Genomic DNA, 19784 nt, shown 5'->3' with positions numbered 1-19784 from the left:
CAGGCTGGAGCCCCAGCCCAGCTGCTCCCACCAGGGGCTGTTTGAACCTCTGGCTCATTACTGAGCCCATAAACCGGGCCGGCCAGAGCCTCGGAGGATGCTGGCCGCCTGTGCAGGCGGGCCTGCGGAGCTGGCCATAAAAGCCCCCGCCAGAGGAGGGAGGCACCTGCAGGAGGGCTGGGGCCCGGAAAAGGGGGAGGCACCAGATGGAGGCTGGGGGCGAGAGGCCAGGTGGGAACTGGAGCCCCTTCACCATCTTGGGCAGCAGTCCAGGCTGCAGCCGGCTGCCTTGCAAGGTGATCATTCCTCAGGGGGCACTAGCCACAGCCTTTGGTGCGGGAGCCCCGTGGGGCCTGCATGATCTGGTGTGGCCACACAGCAGGCACAGCCCTGGCTGGGCAGCAAGGCTGTGTGCACAGGGCACCTGGGGCCAGACAAGCCCTGTGTGGTCCGCCGTGCTCCTGATTCCCATGGAGTCTGTCCCTGAGACTGGGCCCAGGCCCCTGCTGTGACCTGGCACCCTCCATCTGCAGGAGGGTCAGAACCGTTCCTCTCTTTGCCGCCCACCCAGGTAAAGCCACAGCCAGAGGGCAGAGGACAGGTGTGGGTGAGAAAGCCCCAGGGACCGTCCTTTGGGTTGAGCAGGGTTGCACCCGGGGCGGGTCCAGGCCTCAGGTGCCCAGCCCCCACCTCTTAGCTACTCCACAAGGCCTCAGAGACCTCCGTGGAGAGAAGCCCCAGAGGGCACTCTTCCAGGCAGACTGGCCTGAGGGAGGAGAAGAGGGAATAGCAGCAGGTGTGTACTTCCCAGCAGCTGGGGCTTTGATCTGCCCTTGGTGGCAGGCTCTTGGAGGTGAAGGGAGGGGGGGTTTGGGGACACTGCCCCCTGTGCCAGCCTCTTGCAGCAGTGTGTTGGGGGATCCTCAGATTCTCTGCTAGCTCACTCTGTCCCCTAGATCACATGGGCAGAGCAGGATTAAGAGGTGACAGCAGGACTCCAGAACCTGACTGCCTGGGTAGGAATCCAGCTTTTTGCCACTTCCCAGCTGGGTGACTTGGCTCAATTGCTGCTCTGGTCTCCTCAGCTGTAAGGGTAGTATCTCCCTCACAGGTTGTTGGAAGGATAAATGATTTCAGAGTGGAAAAGGGCTGGTGCCTGAGAAGTGCAAGATTAATGTTTTTATTAGCTGCCAGACCTCGAGCAAATTCTTAACGTCTCTAAGCCTTTGTTTGTGTAAAACGGGAATGAGAGCTTCAACTCTTGAAATCGCAAAGATTAAAGGCCCTACCTTATGTGCAGTGAGCCACATGGTACGCTCCTGGGCCCTTGGACACTGCCCTCTGGGGTCTCAGCAATCTTCCTGCCAGGACCTGGCCCTGGCAAGTCTCTAAGGGATGTCCACCTCCACTGCCTCTTCCAGGCAGCCTTCCAGGCTGGAAGGGACCACTGCCTCTCTCTCATTCTGCTCCTTCCTCTGCTCCTCCTCTGGGCCAGGATGCTTTCTGGAGGCTGGACAAGACTGAGAGCAAGATCCCTGCGCGAGTAGTCTTCCAGATTTGGGACAACGACAAGTTCTCCTTTGATGACTTTTTGGGTGAGCACCATTTCTGGTCTGTACCACTCTCCACTCGGGGCTGCCCCAGAACCCACGCTTTGCGGTGTTGGATGGTAAGACTCAGGGTGGTGGTGGGGGGCACAGGGTGGAGGCAGTGCAGGCTCCAGTGGGCCGTCACTGGCTGGCTGGCCTCTCACTTGACAGGATCTCTACCACCTCAGTCGAGACAGCTTGGCCAGTGAGGGGCTCAAGTCACCCTCGCCCTGATGCCCCAGCGACTGAGCACACGAGCAAACCCTGGGTCACCCCCCCAGCCCCAGATGGGACTCTGGTGCTGAAACCCTTACTGGGGAACAGGGAGCACTGGTTGGCAGGATGAGGTGGAGAAGGTGCTCTCACAGGGGCGAGATGTGGGGACCGTGGCTGGACTGGGACTGGCAGCCCCACCACAGCTGTTAAGGGTGAACTGGGAAAACATGGCCCCATGCAATGGGAGGTTATTCAGCCACAGAAAGACATGAAATACTGGCTCATGCTCCACCACGGGTGAACCCTGAAAACATGTCAAGTGGAAGAAGCCAGACACGAAAGGACAGATATCGTATGATTACACGGGATGAACAGAGATAGACGGTGGTCGGTGGGGACTAGGGAATCAACTGTAGATAGGAATGGTGTTTCTTTCGGGGGTGTTGCAAATATTCTGGAATGAGAGCGTGCTGGTGGTCGTACAACTCTGGGAATACACTAAAGGCCCTTGAGTTGTACACTTGAAAAAATGGTTAAAATGGTGCATTTTGCTACGTGAATTTTACCTCGGTAAGAAAATAGTGAACCGTGAGAAAGGCAACCCAGGAAGTCACAAGTCCTGGGTTCTAGTTCTGCTCTGCCACCCGGGAGAAGGATGGGCTTGGGCGAATCCCTGGAGCCCTCCTTGGGTGGCCCTTGATGGCAGAATTTGCTGAGCCCTTAGGACGTTCTGCGGAGCAGCCCCTGCAAGAATGGGGAGGAGGGCTGTGTGGCCTCCAGACTGCTCTCCACCCCACCCCGACCTCAGCCTGGTCCCCTGCGCTGGGAGCTGCTTCACGGCTTGTTGTCAAAGATTCAGGGTGTCAGAATTGTAGCACCAAGTTGGAGTTCTTTTATTTTACTTGTTATTTTGGAATACACATTTCCTATAGAAAAATTAGAAACTAGAGATAAACAAGTCTTCTCCTTCCTATTTTATCATAATCTCACTACCTGGAGATAACCTCCACTAATACGTTGGTGTGTATTTTTCTTCCTTTTTTTTTTTTGGTCTTTTTAGGGCCGCACTCATGACATATGGAGGTGGCCAGGCTAGGGGTCAAATCAGAGCTGCAGCCGCTGGCCTATGCCGCAGTCGTAGCAACTCAGGATCCCAGCTGCGTCTTCAACCTACATCACAGCTCCTGGCAACACTGGATCCTTATTTAACCCACTGAGCAAGGCCAGGGATCAAACCTGAGTCCTCATGGTTTCTAGTCAGATTTGTTTCCACGACGGGAACTCCAGGCATGTATTATTTCTTATACAAGAAAACATGTATATGTTATATGTGTATTGTGTACATACACACACACAAACATATACATGGCATATAGATAGATATTATACATACTGTTTTAGATCTTGAGTTTTTTTTTTTTTTTTCTTTTTCCTCTTCTCTTTACAGCTGCACCTGTGGCATATAGAAGTTCCCGGACTAGGGGTTGAATCAGAGCTGTAGCTGCTGACCTATGCCACAGCCACAGCAACACCAGATCCGAGCTGCATCTGCAACCTAAGTTACAGCTTGCAGCAATGCTGGATTCTTAACCCACTGAATGATGCCAGGGATCAAACCAGCATCCTCTGGACACTATGTTGGGTTCTTAATGCACTGAGCTGCAATGGCAACTGCAGGAAAACTTTACATTTTAAGAACATTTTTTCTGTCAGGAGTTACAGATCTGTATTTATATCTGTATCATCACACTTAATGTCCTGACCAATGTCCTGTTGCAGTGATGGCTGTGGCCTGCCTCACTAATCCTCCCCAGGTGTGTACTCAGCTCATTCCAGAATTCCCTGTGTGATTGACACACTAGGCAGGTAACTTTGGTTCCTTTGTGAGTTTCTTTCCCGAACTCTAAGTTAGAGTACACTTAGTGGTTTTTGAAACATTCAGTTGCTCTCTACATTTACACATTCCCACCTGTGCCCTGTTTGTCTAAGGAGATCATTTTCCCTAAACTTTTGCTACCAGTGTTATTTTTTTAAATTGCCAATGTTATATCATTTTTATCTTTCTTTGTATTTCTTCATTACTTGAAGATTGAACTTTAAAAATATATTTATTATCCATATTATTGATTGTTTTTTTCATGGTTTTGAGATGGTCCTCTTTATTGTTGATTTTCTGAGCTTTTTATATAGTAAGGACACATCACAAGTAATTTCGACATTTTCAATTGCTTTTTAATTTTTATGGAAACTTTTTCACTTACAGACTAAATTTTTTTAGCATCAATCTATCAATCTTGTCTTTATGGAAGGAGGCTTCAGAAATTTAATTTTAAAGAGACAAACAAAAAACTTCATTTTATTAAATGAGAAAAGTGTCCAAAATGAAATTATACAGGTTCATCTTTTGTGTTTAAAAATAAAAAAAACTACTGGGAGTTCCCGTTGTGGCACAGTGGTTAACGAATCTGACTAAGAACATGAGGTTGCAGGTTCGATCCCTGGCCTCGGTCAGTGGGTTAAGGATCCGGTGTTGCCGTGAGCTGTGGTGTAGGTGGCAGACTCGGCTCGGATCCCGCGTTGCTGTGGCTCTGGCGCAGGCTGGTGGCTACAGCTCCGATTCGACCCCTAGCCTGGGAACCTCCATATGCCGTGGGAGCGGCCCAAGAAATGGCAAAAAGACAATAAATAAATAAATAAATAAAACTACTAAAACGACTACTTTATTTATTTATTTATTTATTTAATTTTAGGGCCGCATCTGCTGCATGTGGAGGTTCCCAGGCTAGGGGTTGAATCGGAGCTGTAGCTGCCGGCCTACACCTTAGCCAGAGCCACACAGGATCCAAGCTGCGTCTGCGATCTATACCCCAGCTTCCGGCAACCTGGATCCTCAACCCACTGAACAAGGCCAGGGATCGAACCCTCATCCTCATGGATACTAGTTGGGTTCTTAACCTGCTCAACCACAATAGGAACTCCTAAAACTGCTACTTCTTAACTCCATAAGATTTCTTTTTTTTAAAAAATTTGATATTTGTCTCTATTGTGAAATGATCACCACAGTAACTCACAGTTGAAATTGTTTTCTCTTGCGAAGAGATCTACTCTTTTAGCAACTTTCAAATATACAATATAGTATTAAGAGAATTCTTTTTCTCCTTCATAGTGCATTTTCTAATTACATATTTTACTTCTTTTGAATATTTATTACTTTTATGTTGAAAGTCATCGTTAAGATCTATAATTTTGCTGCCGAGAAGTCATCCTACGTTTCCTTACAGGCTTTAGGGAAGTCTTTATGTAGATCACGCTGGGATAATTATGGGTGCATGTGTATATATGCTCTCATATACTGATTTTTATTTAATGTTATGTAGGGACCATATTTAAAATGGGAAATTTCATTTATATAATATATATAGAAATATACCTGGAAATTCATCTATAGTTGCGGGATGGAGAGATGTGTAGATGAGTGAATAGGTAGCTGAATGGTGATATGGAGTTGAACAGATGCTGGATGGAATAATAACCTGATTAATAGGTAGATGCAGTGCTCAACACATGGTGGGCATAGGAGTTCCCGCTGTGGTACAGCAGGTTAAGGATCCTGTGTTGTCTCTGCAGTGGCATGGGCCGGAAAAGAAAAGGTAGGTAGAGATGGGTGTAAATAGATGCATGGAAGAGTGTAAATGGTTGCTTGGAAAAAAAGAAAACTAGAAAAATAGGTCCAATCAGTGGATACTTCAGTAACAACAACAAAAAAAATCTAATCTCATTGCATACTATTCAAGAATATCTTTAATTTGGCCTCAGAAAATACTTTTTGGATTTATCTCTCTTGCTTAATTCCTTCAGTAACTTATGTTCCAATCCCATTGACTTCATCATGGTGTTGGAATTGGATTAGGTGAAACCACATGAAATTGCTGTTTGTATACATCAAAGATAGTTGAATACCAGCACTTTCATTTGGCTCAACCTAATAGATGGAGCTATTCTGGGAGAAGATGAGTAAAATGAATGAGTAGATGAAGCCATAGAGAAAGAGAGCTGATTGGATAATTAGGTAGGCAGATGGGAAAAATGGTGGATGAACCACAAGGAGATAATACTTATACCTATAAAAAAGTGAAAACAAACAAACAAAAAGGAAAATAACTAGTGTTGGAGAGGACATGGAGAAATTGGAACCCTCATACACCTCTGGTATGAATGTAAAAAATGGTGCATTCTGGAACAACAGCTTGGCAGTCCCTCAAAAAGCTAAACATATGGCCTAGCCATTTTACTCCTAGTTAGGGACCCAAAGAATGAAAACTAAGACAAAGACCCACACACCAGTGTTCATAGCATCATTATTCACAGTAGTCAAAAGGTAGAAACAGCCCAAGTGTCTGTCAGCAGACGAATAGCTAAACAAAATGTGGTATATACATACTGTGGAATATTATTCAGTCATGAAAAGGAATGGCATTACTGATATATGCTACAACATAGATGAATATGGAAAACTAATTATGCCAAGGGAAATAAGCCAGATACTAAAGGACAAATACTGTATGACCCTACTTATATGAACTATCTAGAATAGGCTTTTTTCATGGAGACAGAAAGCAGATTAGAGGTTAGCAAGGGCTGAGAGGAGAGCGGGATGGGGAGTTATTACTTCACGGATACAGAGTTGCTGTTTGGAGGATGAAAAGGTTTTGGAAATAGTGGTGATGGTTGCACAATATTGTGACTGTAATTAATGCCACTGAAGTATACATTTGAAAATGGTTAAAATAACAAATTTTACCTTTAAAAATTAATTTATTTTTTAAAATTGATGTATAATTTAATTACAATATCATGTCAGTTTCAGGTGTATAGCACAGTGATTCAATTATACATTGTGTGTGCATGTGTGTGTGTGTGTGTGTGTGTGTGTGTATTCTTTTACAGATTCTTTTCCCTTATAGGTTATTACAAAATATTCATTATGGTTCTCTGTGCTATATAGTGTCCTTGTTGGTTATCCATTTTACATATAATGTCGTCTATATGTTAATTCCAACTTCTTAGTTTATCCCTCCCCCCCACGTCCCTTTCCCCTTTGGTAGCCATAAGTTTGTTTTCTATGTCTGTGAGTCTCTTTCTGTTTTGGAAATAAGTTCATTTGTATCTTTTTTTTTTTTTTAGATTTCACATATAAGTGATATCACATAATGTTTGTCTTTGACTTACTTCACTTAGTATGATAATTTCTAGGTCCATCCATGTTGCTGCAAGTGGCATTAGTTCATTCTTTTTTATGGCTGAATAATATTCCATTGTATGTATGTATCACATCTTCTTTATCCAGTCCTCTGTCAATGGACATTAAGGTTGCTTCCATGTCTTGGCTATTGTACATAATGTGGCAATGAACAGATGCATGTATATTTTAGTGTAATGAAAATAGTTAAAAATATGATGGATGTAGATAATAGGTGAACAAATCGATTTATACATAGTAAGAGTAGTTGAGCAGGTGGGAGCCTCTGTTAAGGGGGAATCCATAAGGCAGACTAGTGGGCATATGGACACATGACTAGATGGATGGGAAGCTGTACAGACAGAGTGAGAGGCAGTGGATGGGGAACTGGAGTTTGAGCCACAGGGCTAAGCCCATGGATGGAAGCTGAGGAGGTTGAACCTGTTCAGCCTTACGGTGGCCCTAGACTGGCAGTGACTGACAAAGCCTGGGCTAAAATGCCCTCCTCTGCCACAGGCTCTTTGCAGCTCGACCTCAACCGCATGCCCAAGCCTGCCAAGACAGCCGAGAAGTGCTCCTTGGACCAGCTGGATGACACTTTCCACCCAGAGCGGTTTGTGTCCCTTTTTGAACAGAAAACAGTGAAGGGCTGGTGGCCCTGTGTGGCGGATGAGGGTGAGAAGAAGATAGTGGCGGTAAGTCTGCTCCGACCGGTTGGTAGAGACATGCGAGTGACTCCTCTGTAGAAACCACTGGGAAAAGACATGTTGCTCTCCTCTCCGGCCCTCCCTCTGTTTTTAAGACCCTGCCCCTCTTCTCCGCCAGTTCCCAGCTTTCATCTCCTTGAGGCGCGCATCCCAGGGAAGCCTATTTAAATCAAAAGATGCCCTAGTCTCCTTGAATCCTGTTTAATTTATATTCTGCTTCTTAGAGTTACAGTGATCTGTGTCCATGGGTTCCCCTCTGGCTGGGCTTCCTGTGGAGAACAGGCTCCTGCTGCTCTCATTGGAGCAGGACCCTAAAAGGGACCATCCTTGTACTACTCTCCCTGCCCAGAGGTCTGCCCAGGGATGTGGCTGGGACTGTGGAGAATTGTCCTTCCTCTGCAGAGGAAGTAAATGACAGTTTACTGTCCTCCCTTAGTATCTCCAGGGGAAGTGGGCCCAGGAGTTGATGTGGATACCAAAATCCACGGATGCTCAAGTCCCATAGTCGGCCCTCCATGCTTGGTTGAATCTGTGGCTTTGAAACCTGTGAATAAGGGCCAGCTGTATAGTTATTGAAAAAACCTAGGTATCAGTGGACCTGGACAGTTAAAACCCATGTTATTCAAGGGTCAGCTGTACTTAGAAACTTCAGACAGTCAGCCAACCCCTAAAGCAGCCCTCGAAATAAAATGTCCACGCTGTATAACGAATTAACAATTAATAAGAAATACACTGCCAAAGAAGAATGAGCAAAGGACATGTGTAGATAATACACCAAGAAGTACAAAGGGCTGTTAAGTATTTTAAAAAGACTCATTCTGTCTAGTAATTAAAGGGATATTTTAAAATGTAAAAATATCTTAAATGTATTAAATTAGAGTTTTTTAAAGATAGAAATGCTCGTTGCTGGTGAGGATGCAGAGAGACGCCCCACTCATGTACTTCTCCTGGGCAGACTTTTACCTGCTTTTACTGTCTGGGGAAACAATTTGGTAATACAGTGCCAGAGGTTTAGCAATGCTTATGCCCTTGAAGCTTGTCATCCCAGTTCTAAAATCTCTCTGAAAGAAATAACCAGATAAAATTTTAAAAAATTTAATTTTGGGGAATGTTTGTTGCAACATAATTTATAACAACAAAGAGCTGGAAACAACTTGAATGAACAAAGTAACTAGTTTACTGAATAAATGATGGTGCCTAGAATGTTTTGCAGCATTAAAAGCAAACTTTGAGTATATAGTTATAGAATATATTCCTAAGAGAAACAAGTTATAGAACTAAAAACACACAGTGTGACATTTCATGTACTTGCAATGAAAAATAGCTCTGATGCCTAAACTATTGAGTGCTTGTCTATACATAGCAGAAGTATGGGTGACAGTCTCCTTTATACATTTCTATAGTTTCTAAATGTTCTACAAGGTGCAGATACTTTTATGATCAGATTGCCCTGTGTCTTTTTTATTTTTTTGTCTTTTTAGGGGCACACTTGTAGCATATGTAAGTTCCCAGGCTAGGGGTCAAATCGGAGCTACAGCCACAGCAGTGCGGGGTCTGAGCCCGCAGCAACGCAGGATCCTTAACCCACTGAGTGAGGCCAGGGATCAAACCTGAGTCCTCATGGATACTAATTGGTTTTGTTACCGCTGAGCCACAATGGGAACTCCTCCTGTGTCTTTTTAAAAAATAGTCACCAAATGGTCCTTACATTTGTCCAAGCCATGGGGCAGAGCCTTTGTGCCCCTGACCAGGTCCCCCTTGTCCCTGCAGGGTAAGCTGGAAATGACCTTGGAGATTGTCTCAGAGAACGAGCATGAGGAGCGGCCAGCCGGCCAGGGCCGGGATGAGCCCAACATGAACCCCAAGCTCGAGGACCCAAGGTTAGTGCTTGGCTCCTGAACCCTGATGTCCAAGGGAGCTGGGAGGCGTAGCCACAGCACAGAGGGCACCCACGGCATAGCCAGGCAGAGGTCCCAAGGTGCACGTGGCCCAGAGAGGGATGCGGCTCATCTGAGAGTACATGACAGACATTATTGGAAGGCAGGCGACAGACATTATTCCAGGGCACACTGGGCTCCTCGGCTAATTCCAGAAGCAGGCACTGTTGGTTGTCCGCCAAGCGTGCTGTCGTGTGGCATGTATCTGTTGTGTTATGGAAACTTCTCAATTATTATTAGCACCCCCACTTTACCGAGGAGGAAACAATTTCAGCAAAGTTAAATAAGGTTATTCCAAGGAAGAGTGGTGAAGCTGAAATACTCGCACCTGGTCTGATTGGCTCCGGTGCCTGATCAAGGTCTTTCTCCTGACCGAGCTGCCTGCCATGGCTCTCCCGGGGTGTCAGTGTGGCTTTCAAAAAGCCTTGAAGCTTCAATTTTCCCATCTGTAAAATGGGGATGGGGGGTGGCTAGTTCTTGCCTTCCCCCACCTCACAGGGCCCTAAGGGATGTGGAGCAATCCAGTGGATACGGAAGCCTTAAAGGCAGTTACTGGGGCCTGAAAGATGGCTGTTTGGTGGGGGTGCTGGTTGGGGCAGGGTCCCTCCTCACGCCTGCTCAGCTCAAGTCAGACTTAGCACAGACAGCCCACTTTATGTCAGTGTTATCCTGAGCGCCACAGGCCGGCCGAGCACTGAGAACTGTACCTACACAAGGATGCTGGGATCTGGGTGGAAAGAAGAGAGACCCAGGAGACCCAGTAGCAGGCGGGCAGGCAGGTGCAAAAAAATGTCCATTATGACTCACAGCATCCTGCTTGCTGTTTGAATTGTGAGGCTGACCTAGGGAAAGGCTAAGAGGTTCTCAGTTGTGAATAGTTAGTTTTCTGGGTTCACTTCCTGCCATCCTTCCCTGACCGTGGACCAGCCATGTGCATCTAGGGAGGTGGCTTGGCTTACCTGGGACTCAGTGGGCCGTAGCTCGCCTAATGTGGCACCCCTCGAGGCTCTGCCCAGCTCCCAGATCTCAAGTCTGCGATTAAGTCCTGGGTCAGGAAGGGGAGAGTGGCAGGGAAGGGGACCTGGACAGAGTGGCTGAGGGCTGGATCCCTGAAGCTGTGCAGAGCTTAAGGACACCAAGAGGAGGCGGGCAGCATCGGTGGAGCACATGCTATAGCAAGGTTGGGAGGAGGAGGCAATGCGGGGGCAATGGGCTGGGTTTGGGGACAGGGGCCTGGGAGGCTGGTTGGGGAGAGCCAGGGTGATTCAGGAGCAGGATTCAGAGGAAGCAGCCCTTGCGGGGTGCCCTGCTGACCGGGGATCTCACTTGCAGGCGCCCTGACACCTCCTTCCTCTGGTTCACCTCCCCGTACAAGACAATGAAGTTCATCCTGTGGCGGCGTTTCCGGTGCGCCATCATCCTCTTCATCATTCTCTTCATCCTCCTGCTGTTCCTGGGCATCTTCGTCTACGCCTTCCCGGTAAGCAGGCCTGAGCGGGAGGCACAGGCCCTGTCTCAGAGGAGCCCCTGGTCTGACGTGGGAGGCACCGCTCTTGACCTTCGGCAGCTCCTGGGCTCAGGGGAGTCTGTCACTGTCCTCACGGGGAGCCTCTGTCCTTGGAGAGTCCATGCTCGGAGGAGGGAGACACAGGCCCTACTCTGGGGAGTCCCCAGGCGGTAGGGCTTGGGGAGCACTTAGTCCAGTGAGGGCATCTGCGTTCTTGCCCTCCATGGCCAGACATAGCATCGTCAGCAAGCCCCTTCGAATATGTGATCAAAGGGTTGGCAGAAGACGAGGCCCCTTGACGGGTGTGGGTGGAGGAACCTTCTTTTTTTTACCGCACCCACGGCATATGTAGAAATTCCCAGGCCAGTGATTGAACCCACACTGCAGTTGCAACCTGCGCCACAGCTGCGGCAATGTGAGATCCTTAACCTGCTGTGCCCCATGGGAACTTCCCCAGAGGAACCTTCTTGAAGGAGGATGTGGAGCTGGGTCGGGGAAGGAAAGGAAGGTGTGGATGGCAGAGCAGAGAAGGAAGCCCCTCTGCTTGTGAGCGTGGCACCTGCTGAGGTCCAGAGGAAGGGAGGACCTGGGGCTGGAGAGGGTCTCAGTGTCCACCTGAGGATCTTGATGGAGTGTGTGTGCCTCCTGCAGGGCAAGGTGTGGGCCAGGAGCTTCTCACGGGTACAGCGAACGCTGGGGCCCATTTCACCTAAGAAGTCAGCCGATGCTTGGTCAAGAGCAGCCAGGGGAGCTCCCGTTTTGGCTTAGTGGGCTAAGAACCTGAATAGTATCCATGAGGATGCAGGTTTGATCCCTGGATCCGTGGGTCAAGGATCCTGCTTTGCTGTGAGGTTGCAGATGCAGCTCAGATCCTGCGTTGCTGTGGCTGTGGCATAGGCTGGCAGCTATAGCTCTGATTCGACCCCTACCTGGCAATCTCCATATGCAGGCCTAAAAAGCAAAAAGAAGAGCTGGACCACACGCATGGGGGCTGCAGCACCCAGCTCCGTGAGCCCCTCCCGAGGGAAGAGGATCCAGGGCTCTCTTCCCTGCCTGGGCTTCGCCAGTCCCCCAAGAAGCCCCCCAGTGTCTCTAGAACCTCAGCCCTTGAAGGGAATCACAGTATTTTCAGGCTGAGACCTGATTTTTAATATTTAAATTAAAAAAAATTTGAATATGAAAATTTCGAAGCGGTATAAACAGAGAGAGAATAGTGTGATCGAGGCCATGTCACCCTGATTTGAATGGAAAGAAACAGACCCCCAGAGAGGGGAGGGACCAGCTCAGGGCTACCTGGCAGTGTGTGCACGGCTCCGTGTCAGGGGTTCCAGCCACGGTCCTGGTCAGCACTAGGCCGCAGGCCACGCACATGGTCCCCACAGCGGGCAGTGTGCTCTGGGAGTCCCTCCCCTGTGAGCTCTTTGCTCTGTGAGTGGCGGGGCCCAAGAGCTCTCTCCACTGTAGCTGGTGAGGCTTCGTGCCAGCAGAGTGTGCCTCCCACAAGGAGGAGCGTTAAAACTGTGGGTCGTTCCCTTCAGGCTCTAATGTCACAAACCGCGGGAGCAGCAGAGGGGATGTTCCAGTTTGGATGTCCAGGCCCGGCTACCCTTTGCCCCTAAATGACCAAGGAGGGTCTGGAGCTGGGCTGGCTGTGAGCCAGGCTGAGGGCCGGGCCCCCTAAGCTGGCTGTGTGGCCTGGAGCTCTGGGCTGAGACTGTTCTGAGGCTCAGGAAGAAGAGTCACGGCCATGGGCCAGTCAGCCTGAGTGAGGTCTAGGTCGGGTTGTGGGGTGGAAGCTCTCTGGGTTTGAAGCAAAGGAAGACAAATTACAAATAGAAGATTAGCTCCTGGGCCTTGGAAGGGCTCAGGCAGGTGTGGTGCCTGGAGCGTAGCTGCGTTGGCCTTGGCCTGGGCTCCGGAGTCAGGACCTGGGCTCCGGGGTCAGGCCCAGGACGCCGCCTCCGTGTCTTCTGTGTCTCCTCCCCAGGGGACCCTAGTGGCGGAGTCCAGGAAGGGCCATGCTCCTTGAGGGCCTGTCCTCAGGCTCATGTTCTCTCATTTTGACGACACGTAGCCACCACTCGGTTCAGGTGAAGGCTTTATCAGCGCACGGTGTGTGTTGTGTGGGTGAGGGAGAGGGTGACGAGGCTTGCGCTCTGGGAGTTACTGGTCCATAAGGAGGTACAGGGAGGCCGGTGGACGAGGAGGAGCACAGCATCCACTTTAACGCTCCATCGCGAGGCTCAGGTTGGGGACTTTGGGCAAAGGGGAGTTTGGGCAAAGGGGAGTTGGTGTAGACCCTCACTCTTTGGGAGGTGATCTGGGGAGCAGCTTCAGGGAGCTGGTAAGAAATGCAGAGTCCTGGGCCAGCCCCAGGGGCATAAGGAGAGTCTCCTTGGGAACTTTGGAAGTTGTGAGCATCGTGATACGGAACAGAACGTCATGTGGAGTCCGGAGCTACCGGCTGGGTTCCTGTTTCTGCTGGTGACTTTCTGTGTGACCTTGGCCAGGCCCTCCCTCAGCATGACAAGGGGCTGGGCTAGGTCAGCACTAACCCGCTGTGACCGGCACAGTGGGGAGGGGAGCCCTTTGGCCTTCTCCGGGGGGCTGCACATCAAGCCAGCCTCCTCCTGAAGCACCTAGGGGAGGGCAGGGCAGGCCCAAAGTAGCATCACTGCCACCTTTGGCACACCTGGCCCTGCCCCGGCCCCACCCTGCAAGGCAACGGGGCTCAAACCGGGCCTTTACGGACCTAGGGAAGGAGGCGGTGCTGCCCAGTAGTGAGACAGAGGGAGGATTTCCAGTTACTTCAGCCTGTGATTCTTTCTTGTCCCTGAGGCCGCCATAGCCCCAGGCCCTGTGGGCAGGCCTTGGTCAGAAGCCCTTTCCTGTCTTCTGGGTTCCCAACGGCAGCATCCTTCTCCTTTGAGATCTTCTGGAAATTGTCCTCTTTCTTTTTTTCTTTTTTTGGTTTTAGGGCTGCCCCCATGGCATATGGAGGTTCCCAGGCTAGGGGTCAAATCGGAGCTACAGCCACCAGCCTATACCACAGCCACAGCAACGCCAGATCTGAGCTTCATCTTCGACCTACACCACAGCTCACAGCAACGCCGGATCCTTAACCCACTGAGCAAGGCCAGGGATCAAACCCACAACCTCGTGGTTCCTAGATGGATTCATTTCCCTGGTGCCACAATGGGAACTCCCCATCCTCTTTCAGATACCAGCCCTGCCTTCTCTCTCCCAGGGCTGTCCGGCAGGGGTCAGAGCCTGGGTGAGGGGTCTGGGGCTAACCAGGCAGCCTGATCTGAGGCCGCAGATTCATTTTGCTGTCAGACCTTTGCTGTAAGGCGGGCACATCCCATTTTTCTGCTGCCAAGTTGCCCAATAGCCTGGCAGGCCCCACACCCAGGCCCCTCACCTGGCTCTTGGGGACAGAGGCCTTGGTGGCCTGAGGCCGGGGCTGCTTCCCCCCCATTGGCCTCATCTCCCACCCTCTTGGAAATTCCCCTGGGAGGGGGACAAGGAGGGCAGCCTGTCTGATTCCTCCCAGCTCTCCCCCAGAGGCAGCCGGGAGCAGGGCCAGCATGGGGAGGCGGGAGGCGATCTGGCGGGGAAGGCGCGGCGGCTTTGTTTCCAGAGTTGGCTTTCCCGGGCGGCGCTGGGGAACATACTGTCCCAATTAGGAGCCCTGTGTTGTGTTGTATGTGTTTTCATGGTTTTGGGGGGGTGGGGAGGAGTCGGGAGAGGAGATTCCTGTCAGTCCTGCAGCAGCCAGGGCTTAATCAGGGGTGACCCGTCTCCAGTGCTGGCCTGCCTTGTGGGCCATCCCCGTACACCCCACCCCCCACTTTCTCTGCTTTTTGGACAGGAGCTCGGTGGCTGAGGAGCCCTGGGTTCTCACGTGGGGGATGGGGGGAGCATGATAATGGTGCCTTCAGGTCACCTGTCTGATGGAGGAGGGGGCAGAGTCCTCCTGGCAGATGATTGGAACCTGGGAGTGGGCCGTGGATTGATGGGGCAGAGGACAGAGCAATTCGGCTGCTGCAGCCCCAGGGGAGAGGATGCAATGGCATTTCAGGGGGGTACGGGCTCCTGTGATGGCGAGAGAGCTGGGAGGGTGGGGGGGCCGAGCCAAGTGTGGCTTGGGGAGGGAGTGGGGAGGGTGAGATGCACGCAGGTGGTCTAGTGGATGAGCCTCCTTTCCCGGCTCCGTCTCCCCCGCAGCTGTCACCACCTGTCCCTGCCTTCTGCCTCCCCCCAGAACTATGCCGCCATGAAGCTGGTGAAGCCGTTCAGCTGAGGACTCTCGGGCCTGGGACTGGCTGCCTCTTCTGCCCAGTTCAGCTGAGTTCCTCCAGAAGTCCAGACCTGATGGTCCTGCCAGGGTGGACAGACAGACAGATGGACTGGCACGTGCTCCAAGTGTTGGTGACATCGGGCCCCGGGATCATCCTGCTTTCATCATTTCTCTCTCCCTCAACCCAAGCCTTTTTGGGATCAGCCCATATGTATTTCAGTATAAAACAGTTTGAACCTCCAAGCGGCCCTGGGGTGTGCATCTCTGAGGTCCTTGAACAGGGGTGACTGGGAAGATGAGTCTGGGTGGGGGTGCCACGTGCTGGCTCTGGCCCGCCGTTCCCGGTGAATCTGTGTATCTTTTGACAAGACTGGTGGGGGTGGGCTTTGAGGCTTGGTATCTGACCTGCTTGGAGACCCAGCAGGTCCTGCTCCAGGATGACCTCTCCCCCACCCTGGGCCTCCTCCCTGGGGCATCTCCTCTTGCTCGTGCTGCCCTCTGCCTGGGTGGCCAGTTACCTGCACCACACCTGGGAAGAGGACAATTAGGCACATAGAGCCTCTTGGAAAGGTTGGGCCAGGAACTCTCCAGGCAGGGAGGGCTGCTGGACCCCTGGCTATGACCTTGTCTCCCCTGCTCTTGGAATTTCTTGGAGTTCCCTCCTCCATTTCTTCACCTTGCTTTAAAGATCTGGTCTGCACAAATGCCCTTTTTCTTGTGATCTGAAGCATCGCATGTGCTGTCAGTCTGACATCTCTTGCAGAAATCAGGCTTTGTCTGCAGGAGCAGCAAGAACATATTCAGAGGAAAACCAAAGAGCGTGAAAACACCGTCTTTCCAAAATAGAGGCCCTGCCTCTCTAGCCTGAGGGGCTGGAACTCTGGAGCACAGCCTGGCCGCCCCCTCTCCCATTACCCAGGAGGGCTTCTCCTGTTTCCCGCTGTGAGCCTGTTCCTTGGCCCAGGCTCCAAGGCTCCAGAGGGAGCCTTCTGGCCCCCTTGGCTCTTCAGACTGAGGCCCTGCCTCATCCCCACCTGACTGGGGTGAAGGGCACAGGGCTGTGACCTGAACCCCCTTGGATGAGGGAGCTACGTCTTGATTGTCTCTTCAGGAGAGGTCCTAGCTGGAGACCCTCAGTATCTGGCTCCATGTGGGCCCTGGGAACCTGGGTGACCAGTCCTGGGATCCTGCCACCTGTGCCCTGGGGCCAGGTGGCCATACTTCACACAGAAGAGGAGGCAGGGGCCGGGGTCAACACCTCTCTGGGTAAGAAGCCTACTCAGCGTGCATGGCTGTGTGGAGGCAGTGAGTCGGTGATTCCATGGAGAAGATGGGGGGAAAGGAAGGAGGAGGTGGGGCTGCAGCTGCAGGAGGAGCTGTGAGAGCTTTAGAGACTGGGAAGACCTGAGGAGATTTGAGGCGAGAGAGGAGGAAGCCACTGGGGAGGGTAAGATCCCAGACATAAGAGAGAATATGGGATAATTAATGGAGCCAGCTTCTGGAGAAGGAGGGGAGGGAGTTAGCTTTGGACAGAAAGTTCTCTTTTTCTTATAGATACAAAAAGCCTGGAGGAAATAAAGGCACACTACGCAACTAAATCTGGGTTAAATGATTTGGGGGGACATTGTGCCTGTGCATTCATTTTTTTCCTTTATTTATTTGCTTTTTCTTGCTGCTTTGAGTTGTAGATAATAGAAAAATCTACTTAAACTAGTAAAGGGAATATAATGGCTTTATGGAAATGAAACTTTCAGAAGCTCTGGCTTCAGACAAGGACTGATCCAGCTTCCCAATTAAGTCATCAAGAGTTTGCCTTCTCTCTCTGCTTTGCCCTTGTTGGCTTCTGTCTGAAGCTGGCTCCATTCCTGGGTCTGGGGCTAAAGCTGCTCCCTGGAACCATGTAGGCCACCAAGCAAAACTCAGGGGGAATGAGGAGTGGATGATGAGGAGACACCGCGACTGGCACATGTTTATTGAGAGACTCCACATGGCAGCCCTAGAGTAGGTTCTAAGGGGACAGCAGTGAGTACATGACTCCCAACCTTCCATAGCTCCCAGCGTCAGGGGAAAAGTGGATCAGGATGGTTATTTGTACTCTTGTGAGAGTAGCAGAGAAGGGACACTGGGGCAGGAAAGGGCTGTCATCTGAATGGTGTGTTAGACTGGCCCAGTGGCTAAGAAGGGAACTATGTCCTGAGCAGCCAGCATAGAGACCACACCTCTGACTGTCAGAGACCCCGGCTTGCACAGGGCAAGGCCTGTGTCTGCAGCTGAGGAGTTAGAACTTCATTCTGGAGGTAGGAAGGAGCGTGGGAAGACTTATAGGTGGCCTGGCCTCTGTCAGAGTTGTGGCTTCTTAGTTCTTCTAAGAAGGAGTCTTCTGGGAGCACACGTGGGGCTTCAGGTTGTATAAGCCTCCTGGCCTTTGAGGGGAGGAGAGCTCAGCCATCTCACCCAGTTCTCAACGAGGTCTGTGATCACAAGTGGGGAAGAACAATTGCTCAGTGCTCTGTGGAGTGGCATAGGATGTTTCTAGAAGGCTTGTCCATTAATCCAGGAGCCAACTGGGAAAGATCTGAAAGGCAGGGCAGGACCATTCATTCATCCACTTATTCGTTCATTCAAGAAATACACACAAGAAATAAACATTTCGTGGTGCAGCAGAAATCAAATCTGGGGATGCAGGTTCGAGCCCTGGCCTTGCTTAGTGGGTTAAGGATCTGGAGATGCCATGAGATGTGGTGTAGGTCGCAGACACAGATCGGATCCCGTGTTGCTGTGGCTGTGGTGTAGGCCTGCAGCTATAGCTCCAATTCGACCCCTAGCCCAGGGACCTCCATATGCCGCATGCGCGTGCGGCTCTAGAAAGAAAAAAAAAGAGAGAAAGGACCAATTCTGGAACTTCCCTACTTCCAGAGGTCTTGTTAGGTGGGATCATACATTCCTCATTGTTTAAGCCACCTTGGATCTGGTAGTGTGCTCCCCACAGTTCAGAGCATCCTTGTTGGTAAATTTCATTTTGCTCCACTGAAGACTGTTTTTACTGCAGTCGCCAATAACCAGTGTGGCTGTGTGCAGGCACCACATCTAAGACATCATCGTTTATTATTTATTATAACAATTTTCCCACAGATGGCAGTAAAGTGTTTTGTTCTAATAAAATCAGTGTGTTACAGTACTACCTTGAGAAAGGGGCACCTTTTTCTAATTCACGCCAGGGCCTCATCTACCCTAGCGGTTAAAGCTGTGGAGGCTGATCCTCCAACTCTCTGCAGCCACTGGCAGCACTGAACCTCCTCTGTCTCTTGAACACTTGGAGTTTTTGGCTTCCGTGGCTCCATGGTTGCCTGATGGTCCTTTTTTCTCTCCAGCTTTGCCATCTCCATTGAGCTATGTGTTCCCCAGGGCTCTTATCCCAGCTGTCTGGTTTTTTTTTTTGTAGTTTTTTTTGGTATTTTTTTTTTTTTTTTTTGTTTTTTTGTCTTTTTAGGGCACACCCGCGGCATATGGAGATTCCCAGGCTAGGGGTCTAAGCCGAGCTGTAGAGCCATAGCAACGCCAGATCCAAGCCGTGTCTACGACCCACACCACAGCTCACGGCAATGCAGATTCTTAACCCGCTGAGCGAGGCCAAGGATTGAACCCGCAATCTCATGGTTCCTAGTCGGATTCGTTTCCGCGCACCACAACGGGAACTCCAGCCAGCGTCTGTTCTTACTCTGCACACTCCTCCAAGCCTCATACACTCCTAGGGCTTCGGCTGTTCTCCAGAGGCTACCAACCCTGGAATCCCTACCTCTTGCCCGTTTCTGCCCCGTTTCTGCCCCATGTTCTCCGACTGCTTGTCTAGTGGACGTGGCCCCCAGGAAGACTTACAGGCACTGCAATCTCAACCCTCCCCTCCCTACCCCACTCACATCTCCATCCTCCACCCCCTGAGAACAACTCCTGCTCTGTTCCCTCCATGGACCCAGGCACTGGAGCTGGATGTGAGGGAGGCATCCTCGAGTCCTATCTCCTCCTAACCCCCATCCAAAACATCAGGAGAGCCCCCAAAGTCTGGCTCTTGAATCCCTCTGCCTTTAGCTCTTTCTCTTCCCATTCAAGCTCCACTTGTGGTCAGGCCCCCAGCAGGCTGATCGCTAGAACCCAAGTGCCACTTCCTCAGCCTTCTTCCCCCACACCCTGCTCCTTGGTTTCGCTATCCTTTTCCTGCCTCGCCCATTGGCTTTCTCTCTGCTCTGCTGAGTGGAACCCAGAGCAGGTCTGGCCTTTGGCCTGTGGCTCAG

General features: G+C 50.7%; 1 protein-coding gene across 1 annotated transcript in view; it reads left to right on the top strand.

Moving 5' to 3' along the window:
• DYSF (dysferlin) overlaps positions 1–15736 on the top strand; it is a 217516-nt gene extending 201780 nt beyond the window's left edge. The window contains 5 exon segments of the mRNA XM_013996042.2: positions 1496–1595; positions 7561–7739; positions 9522–9631; positions 11021–11168; positions 15460–15736. Of these exon segments, the coding sequence (XP_013851496.2) occupies positions 1496–1595; positions 7561–7739; positions 9522–9631; positions 11021–11168; positions 15460–15498 (576 nt within the window). The 3' untranslated portion in view covers positions 15499–15736.

This window comes from Sus scrofa, chromosome 3 (genome assembly GCF_000003025.6).
Source record: "Sus scrofa isolate TJ Tabasco breed Duroc chromosome 3, Sscrofa11.1, whole genome shotgun sequence".
Taxonomy (NCBI): Eukaryota; Metazoa; Chordata; class Mammalia; order Artiodactyla; family Suidae; genus Sus; species Sus scrofa.
Note: the sequence above shows the minus strand (reverse complement) of the source record. Positions and strands in the feature narration are given on the sequence as shown.